Source organism: Candoia aspera, chromosome 5 (genome assembly GCF_035149785.1).
Source record: "Candoia aspera isolate rCanAsp1 chromosome 5, rCanAsp1.hap2, whole genome shotgun sequence".
Taxonomy (NCBI): domain Eukaryota; kingdom Metazoa; phylum Chordata; class Lepidosauria; order Squamata; family Boidae; genus Candoia; species Candoia aspera.
This window is the reverse complement of record NC_086157.1, coordinates 93,468,899-93,489,943: the sequence shown is the minus strand read 5'-3', so window position 1 is coordinate 93,489,943 and position 21,045 is coordinate 93,468,899. Positions and strand designations below refer to the sequence as shown.

Here is a 21,045-nt window from a genome sequence, read left to right as displayed (position 1 = left end):
ACTTAGCAGTGTCTCTTCTGGCATTAGATTTCAAGGGGCTCCAGCAGGGAACTTCCCCAGGCTAATTAACAGCAAGTGAACTTGGGATTTTTGTTATTTGAAGTGCATGCCCTCCTATAACTTACACAGTCTGCTGTATGTATATGCTTGTTCTGCTGCTTATATATCCTCTTTTTATACTTTGTGTTGCATTCACATCCATCATGCAGCCCTCTGTATTCTACCTCTGCAGGCAACTGAAGATACAATAAAGTGCACCGTGATGCCAGAGATGCTGGGTTGGGCACACTGTGTTGACTACTTGGTTTTTCAAGGAGGAGCATCTAGGTGCTTTCAGAGAATGACTGGTCATATATTATGTTGGTTTCTCTCTATCGATCTGCCTTGTTCTGGGGGAAGGCATCCAGTAGCAGATTGTCCCTCCTCCTCTCTCCCTTTTCTCTGACAGAATCTAGATCTGCTTTGCTTTGCCCCACCTCCTTTTCATCTTCCCGCATGCCTGAAGTTAATGAGCAGAGAACCATGTAGCTACAGAGGAATCACAGAAACAAGTTGGTGTCAGTGGTCAGCAGTCCATCTTTTCCTTTCCATTTTTAAAAAGGCATTCCTAGGGCTTAAGAATTAAACACTCTGAATGAAGCTGGCTGTTTTTCCAGCCAGCCTGCCAGAATGGGCCAGTGCTGCTGCAAGCTTTATTACTGCCTCCAGTGCCTGGACAAAACGGTACTTTCCATCTTTTTCATCTTCTTTTCCTGACTTAATTCAAACAACAGACTGCTAGACTGTAATCTCTGATTCTTCCTCTAGCTACGGTAGGTAAGGTTGCATTGCGAGCTCTAATTGACTAGAAGGGAGGTGGAGGCAGTGGGAAGGATGGGGAATGGTGGTGTTAATCTCTGTCTTAATGTGCTGACTTCTCATTTGCTGGGAAGCAAACAAAACCATCAGATTCACTCTCACACTGCAGTGTCTTGCCTGCATCAGTTGCACTCTGCAGTCTGAAATGTTGTGGTCATGGTTTTTTGGGGAGAGTCATAGCAAACCCATGACACATTGGACAGAGAACTGACTTGATTTGTTGTTTTAATTTGCATCTGTTGAGGCTACCTGTGGAATGCAGATTTAAAGGTGATGCTGCCGCATCGCTCCACATGTAGGTGTCTGTGTCTTTCTCCTTCTCTCTCTATTTGAGTTGCATGAGAAAAACATCCTTTCTCCTTGGTAGTCTCTGCTTTCCTATTTTATTTGCTTGTTGCCTAATTTTTAACAAAGATGCTGAAGCTAAATTTTTCTTGGGCCAGAGGAATAGGGGTGGGATGGCATTTTGCATGTCAAAGTGAAATGTGTTTTAAATGTCAGTGCAGAGTTTGTAACAATATTTGCAGGTAGCTGTAAAATAAGGTAAAATAAGAAAAAAAATGTTTTGTTTCTATTGCACAATGTGTCATTATTTGCTTCTGGGAATTAGGCATCAACTTTTAATTTGCTTACCAGAAAATAGCTTGGCAGAAACATTCAATAAATTATATTACCAATTGGAATGATCTTGATATCTACTAATGTACAAATTGGAGCGTCTTCTTGGTGATCTTGTTATTAAAGTATAGCTTGAGATAGGTGGCTATTCATGTTAAGGAAAATGTTTGATTTAATCTAGAACTCATCAAAGTGTGGACTTTGGAGAAAAGTCTGGTCATAAGCTGGGCTTGTAAAGTTTAATTGAAAGGAACTATGAGAAGGGGAGGCGTCTACCTTCCTTCTATTGAAGAGACAGTATTTCAGATGCGTTACTAGAAAGATAGATGGCAGATAATTATGAAATTCAATAACAATAAAAGCTGCATGTTGCCTTCCAGAAAAGACAGATGAAATATTTATTGAAAGAAGATTAAGAAAAGATATGCCTTCCGCTCATAAGCTAAACCCTTGCATTTGAAATAAGTGCAGCAGTGACTAAGCACCATGTCCACACCCACCAAATCTGACTAGGCTTTGTCCAAGAGCGTGAGAAAAAGAGTAAAACAATCTTGGTGCCATAACAAAGAAGGTTGCACTTGCTTCAAGAAGTCCTGAGTTCAGCCGCGTACTCTGTGGGAGACTCCATCAGCTGTTACATGTGCATGTTAATGACAATAGAGATGTTGTGGAGAGAGGAGTGGTAATTACTGTAAAGTACTGCTAAGTGCATGTAAATTAATATTAATAAATGTAGGGAATTCAAAATTGCAGGGGAAGGAAGTATTTTAAGGTATACTCCATATATGCTTCTCATTTAAACACAACACACCACAGCCAAGGGCATAGTCAGCTGTATTCAGATGAACAAAAGCATGATTTAAATAAATTCATTTTTTTAAAACAATCCCATCCATTTTACAGAGCATACTGTCTCACAAGGCATCTTACAAGACACTGCAACAAACAGAAACAGCTACAGATATATGGTTTGTGTGCAGCTTTATAGAACAAAGATAACTTCAGAATTGTTGACATTGTTATTGTTTAAATGGCAGTTACGCAGTGCTAGGTGTCTATTTGGAGAATGAGGGCTAAAATTGGGAGCCACTCCTGAGAAAGCTTTGCCTTAGTATCCACCTTCCTAAGGGCTTCTAATGTGGTCTGAATGCTTTGGAAGATTCTAGAGGTGAGCTGGGAGGCCTTCAGTATTGGTAATCTGAATTCATTCTTATTACGATCTTTATCAATAGAAAATATGTTTGTTCCAAGTAGTTCACTGTCTGTTTCTCATTGTGGCCAATCAGATGTAACCAAGTGGACAAGTAAATTGTAACAAAGATTGCCAGTTTCAATTATTTGTCCCCAACTTAGTGCCACTGTCCATGGGCATCTCTTCCATGATTTGTCTTTTTATGAAGGCTTTTAAATTAGTCACTACAATTTGCCATATCAAACAAAAAAGGAGTCCAGCAGCAGAAACAGGAGTCTGGTTGAATGCAGGACTAACATTGGTACCAAGCTGGGCCAGTTACCAAATCTCCCCCAAAGCTGAGCGGCTATGTAATTCGCTTATTGTTGGTAACTAAAACATTGGGTTCTTATAACTCCCAGCAGTGCTGATGTTCTTTATTAACAGGTAAGAAAACAGAGGCAGCACTGTAGAAAGGGGCCTGCAGACAGTGGGCACTTTGCTGAAGAATATCTATAGCTCTCTGTTGTTTTGATAGATTGAATCACTGAAACTGCAGGATATGCTTCATTTTATCATGTTTTCATCAGCATGGCCTTGAGCATTAAAAATGAATATTTTTAAACTAACTCATTTGCATCAAATGTCTGAGAGCACACCATCATAATAAACCCATAAATCCAAGGGACTTAGGGGTTCCAAGCCTCAGAACAAAAATATTTCTCATGGAATTAATAAATTTTAAATGGAGTGTAGCTTTTATGTGGGGATGGGTACTTTAACATAGTTGCTTTAGCTATTTCAGTCCTTTGCAAAATTTATAACATCAGTCAGGATTAGATTAACAGGAGCAGACATCATTTCTCTATTTTTAATTAGCAATCAAATCTCCAAGGTGCTGATATTGTTTACTGGGATGCTGTTGAGGATGAAGCTGAGGTACAATCAGGTTGTTTTATTTCATATCAATATAATTTTTATCAGTCACTAGCCAGCTTGCAGTCCATGCTTATAGGATAATGAAATATGTCATTTGTAAAGATGTTTTACTCCAACATATCCTAAGCTTGCTTGGAATACATACCTATCTAGTTTGTCGGGGGGGGGGGGGAAAGGGCAAGGTCAAACTTCTCATCTCATTTATCATCAAATGTGATTTGTCAAAATGCATTATAAAAATGGGAAAACCTGAGTTGTGGCAAAAAAATAAAAACAGGCCTACCAATGATTGTGGAGGCTATTTAAAGTGCCTATATAGAATTAAAGTGTCAAATATTTTGATAATGTTGTGAGATGGGCGGCTATATCAATTGGATAGATAAATAAACAAACATTTAATTCAACGTTTTATATGGTTTGGAATTTTCCAACTTTGAACATAACTGAATGGCTCTAATATTAGTATTATGACATAGAGACAGAGGAAAATGTTTCCCTACTGTTTTGCTATATCATGCAAAGTTTTATATGCCTTTATCATGAACCATTGTGTTTTAATTTAGCAGTCAGTCTATTTGAGTTATCCATTTTTCTGGAATCCAAATGGGAACAAAGACATTGTCTCTCTCTCACACACACACACACTTACCCATCCTCTCTTTTAAAATGTTAAGGCTAAAACATCTAGGGCATTTGCAGCAATATTATATGTGGCCCAAGAATTTGCCAGAATCACCACAGTGTTGTGAAAATCAGCTTTGGAAATGAGGAATATAAAAAACTGCCTATAATTCAGAGATATTGGTCCAATCCAGAAAGTTTGAGCTCAAACAAAAATGTTTTCATAAATGTATATAGTAGTAGCAATAGTAGCTCCTGGCATGCACAGTTAAACAGAAATCATAATTTGCTTTATGTAGTGATCTGTAAAAGAAGCTGATATTATAAGGAATGTTAAAACAGTCTAAGAGTCTTTGGCTCTAATACAGGATAATATCATTGAACCAGAAATCCTAGGTAAGCTAGACCATATGACTCACAGGATGAACTAAGATAATCTTTTGGCTAAGTTAATACACTTCAACCTTTGCCTTTCATATGAGTTGGGCTATAACTCTATAAACAAAAGCCATTATGATTAGTGATTGAGACTTATGGTAGATATAGTCCAAAACATCTGGAGTGCACCAGGGTGGAGACAGGTTTAATGCATCCTTTGTTTTCTTTTATATGTATCAGAGGTTATTCATTTTTTGCAGCAAAAACAACAAAAATCCCAAAGATTAACACTTCTTTTTTGCTTAGTTTTTGATCTCCAACCCTTAAACTAAGTTAGTTTAAAATTTCCACAAGACTCTGTTGTCTCCTGTGTTTACTGCTTAGTAATGCTGCCAAGGATGCTGAAGTTGTGGTCAAAGACAACTGAAGGATATCAAATTGGGGAAGGATGAACTATCTGTGCCATTTGGACCTTTGTAGTGTTTGCTTGGAAAACAAATCTCATTTTGTGAACTTTGGCTCATCTAAAATGGACATTGCCAATTTAATAAGCCTCAAACTTCACCTACCCTGTAAATGTTTTCTTTTTATCCTAAAGCAATTACATTCATTTTTGGATCAAAATTGGTACAACATTGCATCTCTCTGATTAAATGGATGCAGAGTCATTCCTGGCCACAGACCACAATCGGGTCCTTGATGTCAGCTTCATATATTGCATTTCTAGTTTGGCAGACAAAATTACATTATGATATCAGTAGTGACTGGAGCAGAAGGGACATTTCAGTTCTCAGAAATGCATGCAAAGCTTTATTACTTATCACTACAGAGACTGTGATTCCCTCTATTTTTTTTATTGTGTTTCTTCTGAAGATACCTTGAAAAGCATTTCTGCATTCCTATCAAGAGATATATTAACATTTCCTGATCTATTTTTTCTTAACCATGATGTCCCTACCCATGTGTGTCCCTTTCTTAATCTTTACAAGGCCTACAGTATCAGTGCACAAGAAAGTTATTCCTGTTATTCTGTTGTAATGTTAATGCTATCTAATATACTATATCATATTCTCTTCTTTAGAGAACTATCCCTTGTTGAGTTTTTAAGAGGCTTCCATTTGGGTGTTTTTATAAAATCCTTCATAAGCTGGTGTCCTGTAGGACTTAATTTGAGTGGGGCTCATGTTTTCACGCTGTACTTGTCCAATCATACACTCACACAAACACATAACAGAAATTGATTGATTGATTGATTGATTGAAACCAAATGGCTGGAGAACATAGTAACACTAATATCAATTCAGTCACCTAGCAAACACTCAAGGCAGCTAACAAAATTTAAGAACAAAACAGAATCCTGTTTGTGTATGTATGTATGTATATGCGTGTGTGTGTATACAGTATATATATACAGTATATATCGAGAGAGAGAGATACATACATACATACATACATACAGTATATATGCATAAAAAAGAATGATAAAGGCAGTATAAAATCACTTAACAAAAGCTGGCAAGAGATGAGTCTTTACAGATGGTCTGAATGCTGAAAGAGTGGCGGTCAGATGCAACTTCTGAGGGAGTGCATTCCACAACCTGGTAACAAGCCCCCTCCCTCATGCCTGAAAGATGGGTTTTGGACAGTGAAGCATCTTCAAAAAGAGCATCTTCCTGTGGATCTGAGCAGCTGGACAGGTCCATAATGGGAGAGGAGTTTCATTAGTCAGGTCGTTAGCCATTTGGGCTTTAAAGGTCAATGCCAACACCTCATTTATTTACCATTGTGAGCAAAATTTATCACAATGACTCAGTAGAAGCATCATATGATCCCTCAAAGGACCATTAGGATGTTTACTAACATTTATTTATTCTTATTTTTCCATAGTTTATTTGTTTGAGTGTTCTTTCAAAATTCATCTTTTCAAAATTTACCATCACTCACTTCTATCCCATTTCTTTTCACAATCTGAAAATTTAAAATGAAGTTACATGTGATTAAAATTCTCACTGGTTTTCTATAAATCAGTCCTGTTCTGTGCCTTTCATATTTCTTCAAGTACAAAGAATAAAATAACATACTTAAACGTTAAAATAATGAGGGCTATTTTTTATCCCTCTTTTGGTTCTTTACTAAGAAATGCAACTGATACTCTTTCAATACCTTGTATAGGAATACTTTGCTTATTTGGAAAAACGAATGGAAATTTTTGCATCCAAATCTTCTCTTACTTGTCTTTTCTTATATTATCTTATATTTTATCACTGGGATAAATTTGCAGTTTAAAGTTGGAAGAAGAAAAGTATTGGGTTACTTAGAGATGTATTCCTAACTGGTACTCCCATCAATAAACATGAATTAAAAGCTGTTTTAAATCCAGTTAATGAAGCCAATTTAGTGGCCTGCTAGAACCATTAAAATGGAGCAGAGCTTATAACACAGCTGAGAAGCTGGCACAGAAAAAGAATATTATCTTTAAAATAGCTTCAGTGAGCATGCCAGAGAAACACAGGTTATGGATCTTACGCATTCAGCCCTCCCAAGCATAAAGAATTACACTCTTAGACAGATTGGGTTAAGATAAGTAAAAAAGAGTTATACTGACTTTATTGTTGCTTCTGTTACATCCATCTTGGTGGAAAATATGAAGTTCCTTTGTTCTTCTTTCCTTTCTAAATACTTAGTTTGTCCTAAACTCTCAGCCCTACAGATGCCAAGAGCTGTGTGAAAGAAAGGGGCAGAATTGTTCATCAAGGCCTGAGCACATGGCCCCGATGAATGGAGAGCAGAGCAGCATGCTTGCTTCTCCCTGGGTGGAAGAAGGAGAGAAGGGAGAAAGAGGAAGTGGGAGTGGGAGTGGCAACAAACAGCTTTCTCAGAGTTGCATTGTGGGACAACTCAATTTGCATGCTAATTCACATGCTAATGGGGCATGCTGGATTTGCCAGGACTTCCAACAGTTAAGTCGTCATATCTACAAAAAGGCTAAATGCAAAGGTTTATCCAAGCATCGCTACTTAAGGAGTAATCTAGATCCTTTATATCCTTTGAGCATTTATGCCTATCTAGAAAAATATCAGCCAAAGTGAGATTTCACAAATGCATAAGCCCTTCCAGAGAATATAGAAAGATATGAAAATCCTGAACGCTGTCCCAAAAACAGAATGGAATATTTAGGAGACATGACATGCATTAAGACCTATCATCCACTTCAGTTAATTATACAGTGGAACCTTGGTTTGGCAAACCTTGATGCAGGAGCCTTTGGTTGACACAGTGAAATGACTTAATATATGTCATGTATGTCAATTTGGGGGAGAAAAAAATGGAAGAAATCAAGTGTCAAATTAACCTCCAGTTTATGAAATAATAGTAGGGAAAGATACTTCCTGAATACATTAAAACACACACACACACAATTAGCACTGAATAGTTGAATTCATGGGACATAACAACCCTACCCCAACCATTCCACAGCCAAAGATTTGGAGAGAGGGAAGAGTGTCCTTTATACTTCCCCCTTTTCCCTCCTATCCCTCCTTCTTCCTTAGAGTCCTTCCCTGTAAAACCGAAGGAGGGGACCGGGTTGGGTTGGGTTAGGTTGACTATGGTTGAGCATCAGATTCAGCAAAATCCCACACTGACCTATTGTTTCAGACCAATTCTGTAGCTCCAGGAGGTGAAGATCCTCACAAGGTGATATAAACTAGTGTGGAACTGTCGGAGGGCTTCTGGCATGATTTGTACCCTCTGAGTACTGCTAAAAGGCAGAGATTAGGCCAGACCCCCCACAAAAAAAAGTGGTCAAATTTTGTTCCTTCATAAAATTAGAATTAAATTAATTAAAATAGAATTTATATTGGTATATTGATTATGGTGTTGGACTGGCAGCAGGGAGACCCAGGTTCTGATCTACCTAAAGAAGCTTCCTGGGTGACTTTGGGCCAGTCCCTCTCTCTCAACCTATTTCACAGACTTATTTTGTATAAGAATGGGAGGGGGTGGCACTATGTATGCCATCTTGAGCTCCTGAATATAACACAATATCACTATAAATGCGGAGACAACTTTGTGAATATCATGTAACTACTGAGACTTGAACAGTTTATTCAACTGAATTTAGCCAAGAAATTCATGGGGGTACTTGAATAAACGAAGTGATTGCCTATTTTCCATTGTTTTAACAGAATGAAAGTGCCTTTGTGAAAGAAAAGGAGCTCTCAGCTGAGCTTGCAAATGTCAAGGATGAAGTTGGTAAGTAGATGCTAAACAAGCAGTGTTAAACATATTCTTTTCTGGTTACAGATTTTTTTTTTAAAAAAAACAAGGTTCATATTCCTTGTTCTGTGATGCTAGATGATTTGAATGCATCTAATAAGGTGTCATCTTAAACTTTGAGGTGGGTTTTTATGATGTCAGGGGACAATAATGTATTCTTAGTGGTTGCAGAGATAGGTTCATGATCATGCACGATAGAACTTAGCATGTATTATCTTTGGTGTTCCCAGATGATACCTGTAAATCTATATCGCTTGCATTTGAACCACATTCTGCAACTGTCATAAAGGCTGAATATAAAGTCCAGACTAAAGCATTCACCAATTTTGTTACTTATAGGCATAATTAGCTAGCAATTGATAACTGAAGTCAAGCTGCATCAGCACCCAATATGATGTGGCAACTGTGGTTAATATGATCACCATCACCACCCTATTTTTTTAACAACAGATATTCTGATTTGAAGTAGCTGCTGCCATCTTTAATACCATTCAATTTATTTAGGAATCAAGGGGAATTCTAAGATAATAAAAATGGTTGATGATAGATCTGCATTGCTTAGTCTGCTTGGTAAGTTTACAAATATGAGACAGAAAGCAGCAGAAGTATTATGAGCAATAGTGCTCATGTTAATGCTCAGCAGAGAAATATCACCTCTGTCTTAATTTCCTCAGAAAGAAGATTATCATGGTGATGCTAGAAGCAGAAAGTAATTTTTCCAGGGCCCTTTTTAAATCAGGTTCCAGTCCAGGACTTAATAATTTTCACAGAGCTATAAAATGTGGGAGAAAAATATTCATATGTAAAGTTCTTATCTACTTTTGAATGTAGAACACAAAATTATTTATGATACTCTGATTTAAAATGTCAATGCTACATAAATCAATTAAACCTGAGGTTTTGTTCTGGCCAAAGCCCATGGAAGAGATGGCTGTGACATTGCAGTTGAGCTAATGCTCCAACTGAGAATACAAGCCTTGTAACACAGAAATGCACGTAATTATTGGTCTTAACTACCGCACTGTTCTATCCAGTACAGGCATGAGTGATATAACTCTGGTGACATTTAACTTTTCCCCCCATTATAAACAATACTGTATTTAGATTGATCTTTTCCAGTAGGTCACATACAAAGGGAAATCACATCAGCTCAACGCTAAGAAAACATTGTGAAGGCAAATGCTGTGATTTAACTTCCAACCATCTGTCAGTCCAGTAAATCTCATTTTCCATGGAACTTACATGTACCCTGTAAGTCAGAGATGAATTGTCCAAGGAAACAAAATAATATCTTGGCACTCCCTTAGTAGGATGTAGACTGTGTTTTCTTTCAGTGATAGCTGTACCTAGTCATAGGTGCGGTTTCCTGCAGCAGTTTTGGTATGAGACATAGATATGAGATTTAGGAGTTGTAGACTTGTTCTTGGCTGAGAATTTTAACTCTCCCTGTTACATAATTTCTTGAATAATGATAACATGAGCTTTTATTGAATTATTTGACCAACATGTGTACATATACAGTACATATATACAGTATACATAAAATACATTAAAGTCTACAAACTTAATTTTTCTTTTCAATCAGAATGTCAAAGGGATATTACACAAAACTTCTGATCTGTACAGATGTGTCTCAGAACCTCCAAGTATCTCAAAGCCTTTTGCTGCTATCCCTAGCAAGCCAATATCAGCATACCAGATATGTTAGCAAAGTATCTATAATGTAGCAGAAGTCTACCAAAATTCTTTGCAGACAGTTATCATGCTCATTCCTCTACAATTTTTTTTAAGTGGGACCTGCATTTTGTAGAATGTTCCTAAACAGGGTTCTGGCTTATGACTACTGCCACCACCACCATCAACTCTGTTTCTCCAGGTTGTTTTCCTTTTATACACTGATTTCCTGAAGTCTGCTGCCTCTCTTTCTTGTGGATGGATGGAAATTTTTGTCACATTAAGGAGTGTCTGGAAGAATTAGATAGCTATTAATACTTTTACAAGTTTGAGGACTGGCTAAGATGTCCCAACAGTTACTACTGAATCCTATTCTACAATGTAAGATTTCTGTAGGTGAAGGTGTCCCTTTGAGTGCCTTGAGATAATGCTGCTAAGACTTGACAGAGGAATAGTTGCTGACCATGATTATATTTAGTGCTGAAAGATGGAAACTGATGGCTCACCAGGAGAAAGGGAATAAAGTATATGCATGCAGAATGTCAATCTTTTCGGAAGGAAGGAAGGAAGGAAGGAAGGAAGGAAGGAAGGAAGGAAGGAAGGAAGGAAGGAAGGAAGGAAGGAAGGAAGGAAGGAAGGAAGGAAGGAAGGAAGGAAGGAAGGAAGGAAGGAAGGAAGGAAGGAAGGAAGGAAGGAAGGAAGGAAGGAAGGAAGGAAGGGAGACTTCTCTCTTTACCAAGTCCCACTGCATTAAAGTTTCCTTTTGAAATCTAGTATAGAACAGAACTTTGCTACATTGCTAATGATGTGAACCCACATTTTATGCTCAGCTTCCATATTTGAGTAAATGCCTTTTTATCACAGGTCATAAAGAAATTGCACCCTGGATCCTCTAACATTTCTCTCAGCTTGAAAGTAAAATGTGTATGTGTATGTGTAATAGTGTATAAGTTGACTTGTGGTTTGATATGGCAAATGCTGTTGGCAGAAAACTAACACAAAGTTTCTAATGTTTCTATAACATATACATACACATATACATACAGTACATATAGATATACATATACATAGCTTCATCCCTATCGTAAGTGTTGTGTTTTATAGAATAGTGTCTCAGAATCCACAACTTTCGGCCTGCTTTCTGTTGGGTTTTAGATTACACATTGCATTACTCCAGCAGGTATTCCTCTGTTGGTGCAACCTACACTAAAGAGATGGTTGAATGGCAAGTTTCAATTTAAAGCTTGAATGGGTTTCAATTATACTGGGTCCCCAGTTCTGACTTCGAACTTATTTTTGTTTGATTGCTGATAGTTCTGTGCCACAATGACAGATAAAGAAAAAACACTAAAAGGTCACTGAACAAAATTACATAATTATTTAAAACAATTAAGAAAACTAGCAAACAAACAAATAAATAAACAAACAAGCAAACAGAAATTGCCAGACAGAAGATTGTGTGATGTCATGGTTATAGTGTTGTGCTAAGATTGGGAAGACTTAAGTTAAAATCCCAACTCAACTATAAAGTATACTGGGAGATCTTGGACTATTTCCTGGGCTGATTAAAATGTAACATTAAACTATGGTTTAGCATTATGTTCATGAGATGCAGCAAGCTTGAGACTCAAGTGCTGTCCTTTTCTTCCCTAGCATGGTCATTGTTAGTAGTGAACAAGCCAGGATCATAAACTATGATTTGATCCTAATGATTTAGAACAAGCCAGAATTTCCTAACTCTGGATCTAATAGGAAGCCCTGGTTATTTGAACATCCAAGGCAGAAACACATGCCACCATTTCTACTTCCCAACTCATCACAGTCATTTTCACTGCTACTGATCTTGAAACTTTGGGAACAAGAAGCAAAGAATTGTGGAAAGGAGAAGAAAATCAGTGTCCTACCCCCAGCTGCCACAAGTTCTAGAGTAAAAAAAAAAAGCCTTCATCTGCACTCCACAGAAGAAGAAACACTTCTGAATAAGCAGAAAAAGTAAATCTCCCACTTCTTTGTTGTATACTAAAGAGTTTAATGTATCAATTCTTCATTTTAGTGTTTGGTTTGTCCACAATTCTACATTTTTCCCAATATATGGGAAGTGGTGCCATATCTTTGCGGGGCATTACATTGCATCCCATTTTGAGATTGGCTTATTGTTGTGATGTCTGCCCTGAGCTTTATCAGCATATTTCCTGTGTCTTCCTTCTTTTGTATGACAGAGCTTCAAATCAAGGTTGTTTGGAAAAACTATCAATGGTAGGCTCTTATAAATGCAGAAACTCGGGAATTTGGAATGTCTGTCTATCATTTATTGATTTGATTTATAGCCAGCATCTTTTCTCTGGCAAGTGCTCAAGATGTTTAAAAGTAATTAAAATGCAGATTGCAAAAATCTTTTTGAGTCTAAGTCATGGGTCAGTATCAGTCTGATGTTTTGTGTATCTTGGGTACAAAATTCTATCATGGGCATATTATCATAAATGGCTGCTTCAGTCAGCAATTCTTGGAATCTATAATGTCATCAATATATGAAAGGGATTGTGAAGAATGTTGCACATCTATAGAGTGAAAGCAAATATGTTTTTGGTAGGACATTTCTTCATTTTTCATTTTTTTTTATTCTTGTATTTTTGTAAGCTATCCAGAGTTGTGACAGATTGGGGTGGCCTATAAATTCCATGTAATATTCCTATATATCCCTTGGTGGTGGCTAGCCAGGAAAATGTTAAAGTCATAGCCTTTTCACATAGTCTTTTGCAGTCTTTTCACTTAGTCGTTATTTCACTCAGTTGTTTTTTCAGGGGACGAAATAATAGTGGGAGCTTTCATATCTTTAGTTATTTAATCTGTTAACCAACAACAGTTGGCTCCAGATTCCAGCCAGCCCTTAGAAAAATGCTCAGGTACATTCTGCCTCATTAGTTGGCAGCCTGCTAAGTCTGAAAATTGCCCCTTAAATGTCCAATTATGCATGAAGCAACATTATTGAAAATATTGTTGAAAAAAATTAAATGATAGCCCTAAATCAAGCTATTCGCTGAAAGGATTACAGTGGCAGCATTCATTAATTTATCTTCAACAACTATCTAGAATTGCTGCATGTCAGATATGCCCAATATTAGAAAAAGTGTTTGGGATTCAGAATATAAAGTAAAAGTACAATGCTAAAAATACTGTGTCCATAGGCAGAGGCAGGGTTGGTGATTTTGGCAATGCTCAATGGGTAGGAGAAGTGTCCTCAGAGCATTTTTACCTGAAGGGATTGATGGGATCTGCAAATCAGTCTTAATCTGGTCTCTATAAATATATTACCTGATACGACTTCAGAACTATCTAGAAAGCAAATTGAGCCTCCTACCCATCAGTTGAGTATGTCACTGGATGCTGTTCATTGAGGCAGGACTTCATTTACTTCTTTTGCGATAATGAGCTCAGTCCATTTCAGCACGTTATGCCATTTTGCTCAATGGAATCTCCTACGTCCTTACCGTTAAAAGGAATCAGTTCAGTCCTGGCTTTTCTGCAGATCTTTAACAGGTGGTTCTTGTTAATATGTTTTCTACTACAGATTAAGGTTACTATGGTAACTAATCATTTTGGCTGGGCAAAGATACAATAGGCCTTGTATCTGCACTCCAATGTGATAGAGGAAGAGAGTACCTTTCTCACAAATTCAAAAGGTTCCTAGTGGAAAAGGGGATAGAACAAATTCTTTCTAACCCTTACACCCCTCAGCAAAATGGTGTTGCTGAAAGAAAGGGCAGAACCTTGCAAAATGCAATGGAATGCATGCTTAAAGATTCACATTTATCCTTTAAGTATTGGGGAGAGGCAATATCTACTGCCTGTTACGTACAAAACAGATTGTATAACTCTGTGATTCAGGAAACTCCATTCCATTTGTTTTATGGTGTGAAACCAAAGGTAAACCATCTGAGAGTGTTTGGTAGCACTGCTTGGGTTCATATTCCAAAACAACAGAGAAGGAAAGGAGGCCCCACAACAAAGAAAGCCATCTTTGTTGGCTATGAACAAAGCCAAAGGAGCTACAGTTTCAAAATGGGAGAGAAATTAATAATTAGTAAAAGCACTTCTTTTGCTGAACAAAACTGGGGGAGATTAAATTCTAGCTCTCCAGTTGATCTGACCACCACAAGAGAACAGCAAGGACTTGCTGATGGTGATCTTTTGCCTGATGAGGACATTAAACCAGAAAAGCAAACTGAAGATCCATCTGATGAGACAGATGCTTCTCAGGAAAGTGATAGGAGTCAAAATTTAAGCCCTGTATTACCTTGCAGATCTCAGAGAAGTGATAAAGGCATTCCTCCATCACGTTTTCAGGCTGAAACAGTAAAGGCTTTTCACATATTCACAGAACCTGAGTCTTTAGAACAAGTGAATGCTTTACCACCTGAGATTGCACAAAATTGGCATTCTGCCATGCAACAGGAGTTAGCATCCTTGAAAGAAAATAAAACATGGAAACTGGTAGATCTACCTCCCAATGAACACTGTCTAGGCTGTAGGTGGGTTTTCAAACTGAAAAGGGATGCTGATGGCAAAATCCAAAAATATAAAGCAAGGTTAGTTGCAAAAGGGTTCACTCAAAGGAAAGATTTAGACTTTGACAAGACTTTTGCACCAGTTACTAAAGGTGAATCAATTAGATTACTGTTAAAAATTGCTGCACTCAAAGGAATGTCAGTTCACCACTATGACATTCAAATTGCATTTCTCTATGGTGATTTAGACCACAAATTATACATGCAGCAACCCCCTGGCTATGAAAAAGGGGAGAATCTAGTCTGTGAACTGCAGAAGTCAATCTATGGGTTAAAACAAGCTGCTAGATCCTGGAACCAAAAATTAGATGAAAAACTGCAGAATTTTGGTTTTGAAAAAGGAAAAGCAGATCCATGTGTATATATGAAGAAAGACAAACAAAGGCTTGATTTTGAAGCCTGCATGAAAAGCCATTTCACATTAAAAAGCCTTGGACCTGTAACAAATAACCTAGGTTTGGAAATACACAGGAAGAAGAATGGTAGCTTTCTGTTAAACCAAAGGGGAGATAATGTTAAAATATTGTGAATGGAAAGACACAAAGAGTTAACAAAGCAAATTGGTTTGCATCTTATTCTGTAGTATAAAAAGGGGAGTGTTAATATGTTTTCTACTACAGATTAAGGTTACTATGGTAACTAATCATTTTGGCCAGGTGAAGAGGTTGAATTTAATTGTCCCCTTTTCACATGTTAATGGTTGCATTGCCTAAGGGAGGAACTTGCCTGAACTTGTTTTAGTTTCAGTTTCCCTTCTGTGTAGGCTTGCAGAGAATATGCAGCTGAGAGAAATCTCTCCTCTCAGCAAACAGTCTTTAATATGTTTGTTTTCTGTAAATAAAATTATTTTTATAGAAATGCCTGGTGTGTGACTTTTCTGATCTCTCCTGGGCCAAATGCTTTCCTAGCAATCTGCCAACAGGTCTTCTGTCTTCAGCCCTCAGTACAGGGAGATACGAGACACTACAAAAAGAGAAGGAGGAGATGGAAAAGAAGTTTGAGGGAACTGTGCAGAAATTGAGTTGGCAACATGAGGAAGACCTCCAGGCACTTGAAGAACGCTTGCAGTTACAGTACAATGCTGAAATAGAGCGTTTGCAAGAGAATCATCAGGTCCAGCTTGACAGAATCAAGAGTCAGCATCAAGAACAGGTTGGTCATGTTCGTTCAGTGTAAGTTCACTTGGCAGTGACTATGATCCATGATTTGACAGGCAGATTCAAATGTACACATACTATCTCTGTAAATTGAGGCTAAAACACAATTTTGGCTTTTGATCATCAAAGCCATGCCCCATAATCTTGATGCCCAATAACCATCTGAAATTATACAGATAGTGACTAGACAGTGTTTTTCTTCCCTAAGAAAACTCATTGGAACCAGGGAGGGCCTTTTTTGCTTTTATTTTTATTTAATTTAATTAACAGTGAATTGAGCAGATCAGGGAAAAATAATCTTATCTGCTGTTTTCTCTTGTTTTAGCCATTAATCTAGGAGTTTGCTAGAGATAGCGTGTATGATATTTTATTAACTTGTAAGTTATTCTAGATATACTACTTAAGAAATGCTCTAAATACAGATTGGGAAGGCCGCAGTAGATAAAAATCGTATATTGTTTTGTTCTGTCCAACCATGGCTTCTGTATTACTTCAACCTGATGTAGGAAAGTGCAATATATAAACAGACCTTTGGACATGAAGGACCATAGTGATAGGTATACAAAATATCTCAGGTTAAATCTCTGGGGTCCCTAGGAAGCCCCTAACTGGCAAACCTAAGAGGTGGAGAATATGCTATGCATGCACAAAAGTCAAAATCAATCCTGTCCTCTTCATATGTCCTAGGAAAGACTCTAATCTGCAACCTTGTAGAACCTTTGCAAGTCAGCTGTGGGGACTCATGGTTTCTGCCATAGGTTAAGGCAGCCTGCTGTGTTCCAAAAGATTCACAAATATAATAAACAAAAAGATTCTTTGCTTTTATACATGATAACAGCAGCAAGACATGTATATGCACAAAGATAGAAAGATTCACACATCCCCACAGTGGAAGAATGGATGGTTAAATTAATGGAATTGGCACAAATGGCCAAGTTAACAGCATTGATAAGAGAAAATACCGTATCTGGATTTGTTTCTACTTGGAAACCATTTTTGGACTATTTGCTTATATCCAAAAAAAAATATGAAATTTTGATTTTGGATTTTGATGATTAAATGGTTTGATTTTATAGAAATAATGTTGCTTAAGGTTTAATTAATAGTAAGAGATTATATTTGTATAATATGCTTTTATATCTGTGTTGGAGAAAGTCAGAAGTCACTTTCTTTCTATATTTCTATCTGTTTCTGCACCTTTATAATTTCTCTCTTTTTTTAGTTCTGTATTCTATCTCTTCTGTATTCTATATTTTGTATTTTAATTATACTTTGAAAATTAATAACATAAAAAAAATTCATAGATGTCATTCACATAGAGGCTAGTTGAAAGGTAGATTGGAAGAAAATCTGTTAGTCGGGTTTTTGGCTCCTCAAGCAATTACCTTTCTCACTGTTAAGAGGAACTTGCTGAAAAAATGTGATTCAGGAATATAAAACCTCTATTGGATTAGACTTATCAAGACTAACCTCCTGTTTTTCATAAGATCCAACTGGAATATTATAAGAAACCCACAGACATAAATGCAGTGGTCTTTTCTGCTGTTGTTCCCCAGCAACTGGTATTTCCTGTCTCTAAAAGTGTTACAGCATATCACCATCATGACTTGTAGCCATTAGGAACTGTATCATGAATGGATTTGTCCAATCCTTCTTTAATGCCACCATAACTAGTTTTACCTATTCTTACACTTGTACTTTGATATTTGAACAGGTGGAAGACATTGCAGCAACTCAGGAAGTGACAGTATTAGAGATGGAAAATAGCCATGCAATTGCCATTGCAGAACTTCAAGATGAATATGAGTGCAAAGTTCAAGGTAATTCTGTAATCCTGGCAAGCATTGGATTATTCTGGCATTTGAAATGGTAATCTGTGAGGAATCTATTTGGCATCAAGGGTGGGCTAGGCAGGTGCCAAATGCTCTGTTTTGTATGTGTTCCTCAAACACATCTGCAGCCTTGATCATCATCATCCTCACATGAAGTGTACTAGAAGTTCTAGAAAGGTCTTTCTCAGCAGTGGCGTGGTGAGTCTGTGGAATGCCTTCCTCAGAAAGGTCCAGTAAGTTACACTATAATAGATCCTCAAGTGTCAGGCTAAAATCTCACTTCTATAGAAAGCCATCAGCTAAAGGGGTGCTGCTGTGTCCAAACTGAATTGTTCTTTGGGTGTCTAATTCTAGGAGTCTATAATGGGTATAAGTTGCAACTACCTAGATTTTATTTAAATATAAGGAAAAACTTCCTGATGGTAAGGTTTGTACAACAGTGGAACAGTACTTACTAAGGTAGTGAGTCCTTCGACTCTAAGGGTTTTTAAGAAGAGGCTGGACAGTCACATCTCAAGGATGGCTTAATACATTGTAGAATATTGGACTAGATTATTGTTGGGTTAATACTGCATGGGACACGGTGGCACTGCTGGTTAAACTGCTGAGCTGCTGAGTTTGCCGATCGGAAGGTCGGCGGTTTGAATCCGCATGACGGGTGAGCTCCCGTTGCTAGTCCCAGCTCCTGCCAACCTAGCAGTTTGAAAACATGCAAATGTGAGTAGATTAATAGGTACCACTTCGGCGGGAAGGTAACGGCGTTCCATGTAGTCATGCTGGCCACATGACCACGGAAGTGTCTACGGACAAACGCTGGCTCTTCAGCTTTGAAACGGAGATGAGCACCGCCCCCTAGAGTCGGACACGACTGGACTTAATGTCAAGGGAAACCTTTACCTTTACCTAATACTGTATAGATTCTGGAATTCTATATTAACTGCTGGAATTATTACCCAGAAGCATTTTTATTTTTATTGATATTGTGTCTCTTATTTGTATCTTTACAGGCCATTCATTCAAAGCAACATAATTTTAAAAAGAAAATATTTTGATTAGACTCATCAAGTTACATTAGACCCACTTCTCCACCTTGTCCCTCTGAATATTTTGCCTATAATTCCCAAAACTCTTGACCATTGGTCATGCTGATGAGTTTTTGTTCATCCAAAATGTATGAAGGGTACTCAACTGTCTCTTCCTGCCATCAGAAATACACATTAAATCACTCACAAGTGAATTTCTTGCTTATTTGTTAACATTTCACTTGATAGGAGAAACCAGGAGATAATAGTATAAAGGAATCAGTGAACAGGGGGAAACTATCTTATGCTGGTCCACTTTACCCAATACTATCTACAATGACAGAGAATATTTTGGGAGACCTCGAGTGGGATTCTGCCTTAACCTTGCTAAGATATTTAAAACAACAATGTTGCTAACAATTCATCTTCTGCACATATTAGAACTGAGCTATGGCCTCAGTGGAGCTTGCTAAGGGAATCATAAAAGTTGCTTTAGTATCTTTTTGACTAGCAGTTTTATTATGACATGGTTTCCCTAGCAACAACTTCTGCCTGGGGACTTATAATCTATCAAAGATGGGCAGGATAAAGTTAAAGGCAATGCAAATGGCCCACTAAAACAGGAGATTTATCTGTTGCAGACAGGGCACTGCTGCAGAAATGAATGTTTAGCAACAGTTCTAAGGTGGGAATTAATATTGGAAGCACCATTGACTTTCATATGTAATATGCATTTCTGTGTGAGAAATGGATTCACAATTATTAAATATCAGTACAGCTTCTCAATGATTACACACTCTAACCATCATTATTAATATTTTTCAAAACTATTTTGGTTGTATATTAAATGCATTTTACAGTCAATCTCTGTTCATGAAGAGATTGACTGTACTTCTCACCATTCTTTAATAAACAAAATTCCACCCCTTATCTAAACTACTCGGATCTTTGAAAAGTAACTATAAGAATTAACACACACATTGCTGCTCTCCAGTCATGTGAGGTTTATGCAGTTCTAGATTGCCCTCTTGTGAGTGAATTTAGCATTGAAACAGGTTTTTATTATTTATGAAGTCACGGGTTTATAGCAATTAGTTGGGTCATTAAATTTTAACACATAATTCTGTGGGTTATTAAACCACAAATTACTGAGGGTCACCAAAATGTCATATCAATATTACAGAGGAGGGGTGTCTTTCTTTCCACACTGCATAGGCTGTCAGCTGAATTTACAATAGGAATTTTTCCTAAATTCACTATAGATCAACACCATTCAGCAATTCCTGATAAAAACATAATCACCCAAACTATTGCAATTTTTCATTGAAAAGCATATTAAAATGCAATCATTGGCATACTTACTCAGAAATAAGACTAATTTGATTCAAAAAAGCTTAGTTCTAGGTGTGTGCATATTGGATTGCAGCATTGAAATTGCTATCCTGAAATGAGATTAAAAATGCCTCCACTTGACTGTGGTGACATAATTAAACTGCTTCTCCAGTTTCTCCATATTTTGCAGCCTTCCTTGAATTGGTATCCTGCAGCATGGCTGGTTGAGAATGGTAGAAGTTATGACCAAACACGTTTCAGGCACCTGTTTGGGAATGGCTGGTTCAATCTAATACACTCAGTATTCACTCTATGTTTGACCAATAGATGGTTGTCATCTGGGCTATTTTAATGTTCTAGGCTAAAATATGCTCCTCCTATAAATATTTATATGAAATCCTAACAAACACTACAGATATATAGATAAACAGACAGTGTGTGAAAAGAAGGAAGGAAGGAAGGAAGGAAGGAAGGAAGGAAGGAAGGAAGGAAGGAAGGAAGGAAGGAAGGAAGGAAGGAAGGAGGGAGGGAGGGAAAGGGAAAGGGAAAGGGAAAGGGAAAAGGGAAAGGGAAAAGGGAAAAGGGAAAAGGAAGGAATTC

General features: G+C 37.4%; 1 protein-coding gene across 2 annotated transcripts in view; it reads left to right on the top strand.

Annotated features, from left to right (window-relative positions):
• The window catches only part of MTUS2 (microtubule associated scaffold protein 2), a 214,884-nt gene that overhangs the window by 178,714 nt on the left and 15,125 nt on the right, over positions 1-21,045 (top strand). For both annotated transcript variants that reach the window (XM_063304452.1, XM_063304451.1), the window contains exons 8-10: positions 8,773-8,839; positions 16,040-16,254; positions 17,974-18,079. In XM_063304452.1, coding sequence (XP_063160522.1) covers positions 8,773-8,839; positions 16,040-16,254; positions 17,974-18,079 — 388 coding nt within the window. The remainder of the gene's footprint in view (positions 1-8,772; positions 8,840-16,039; positions 16,255-17,973; positions 18,080-21,045) is intronic.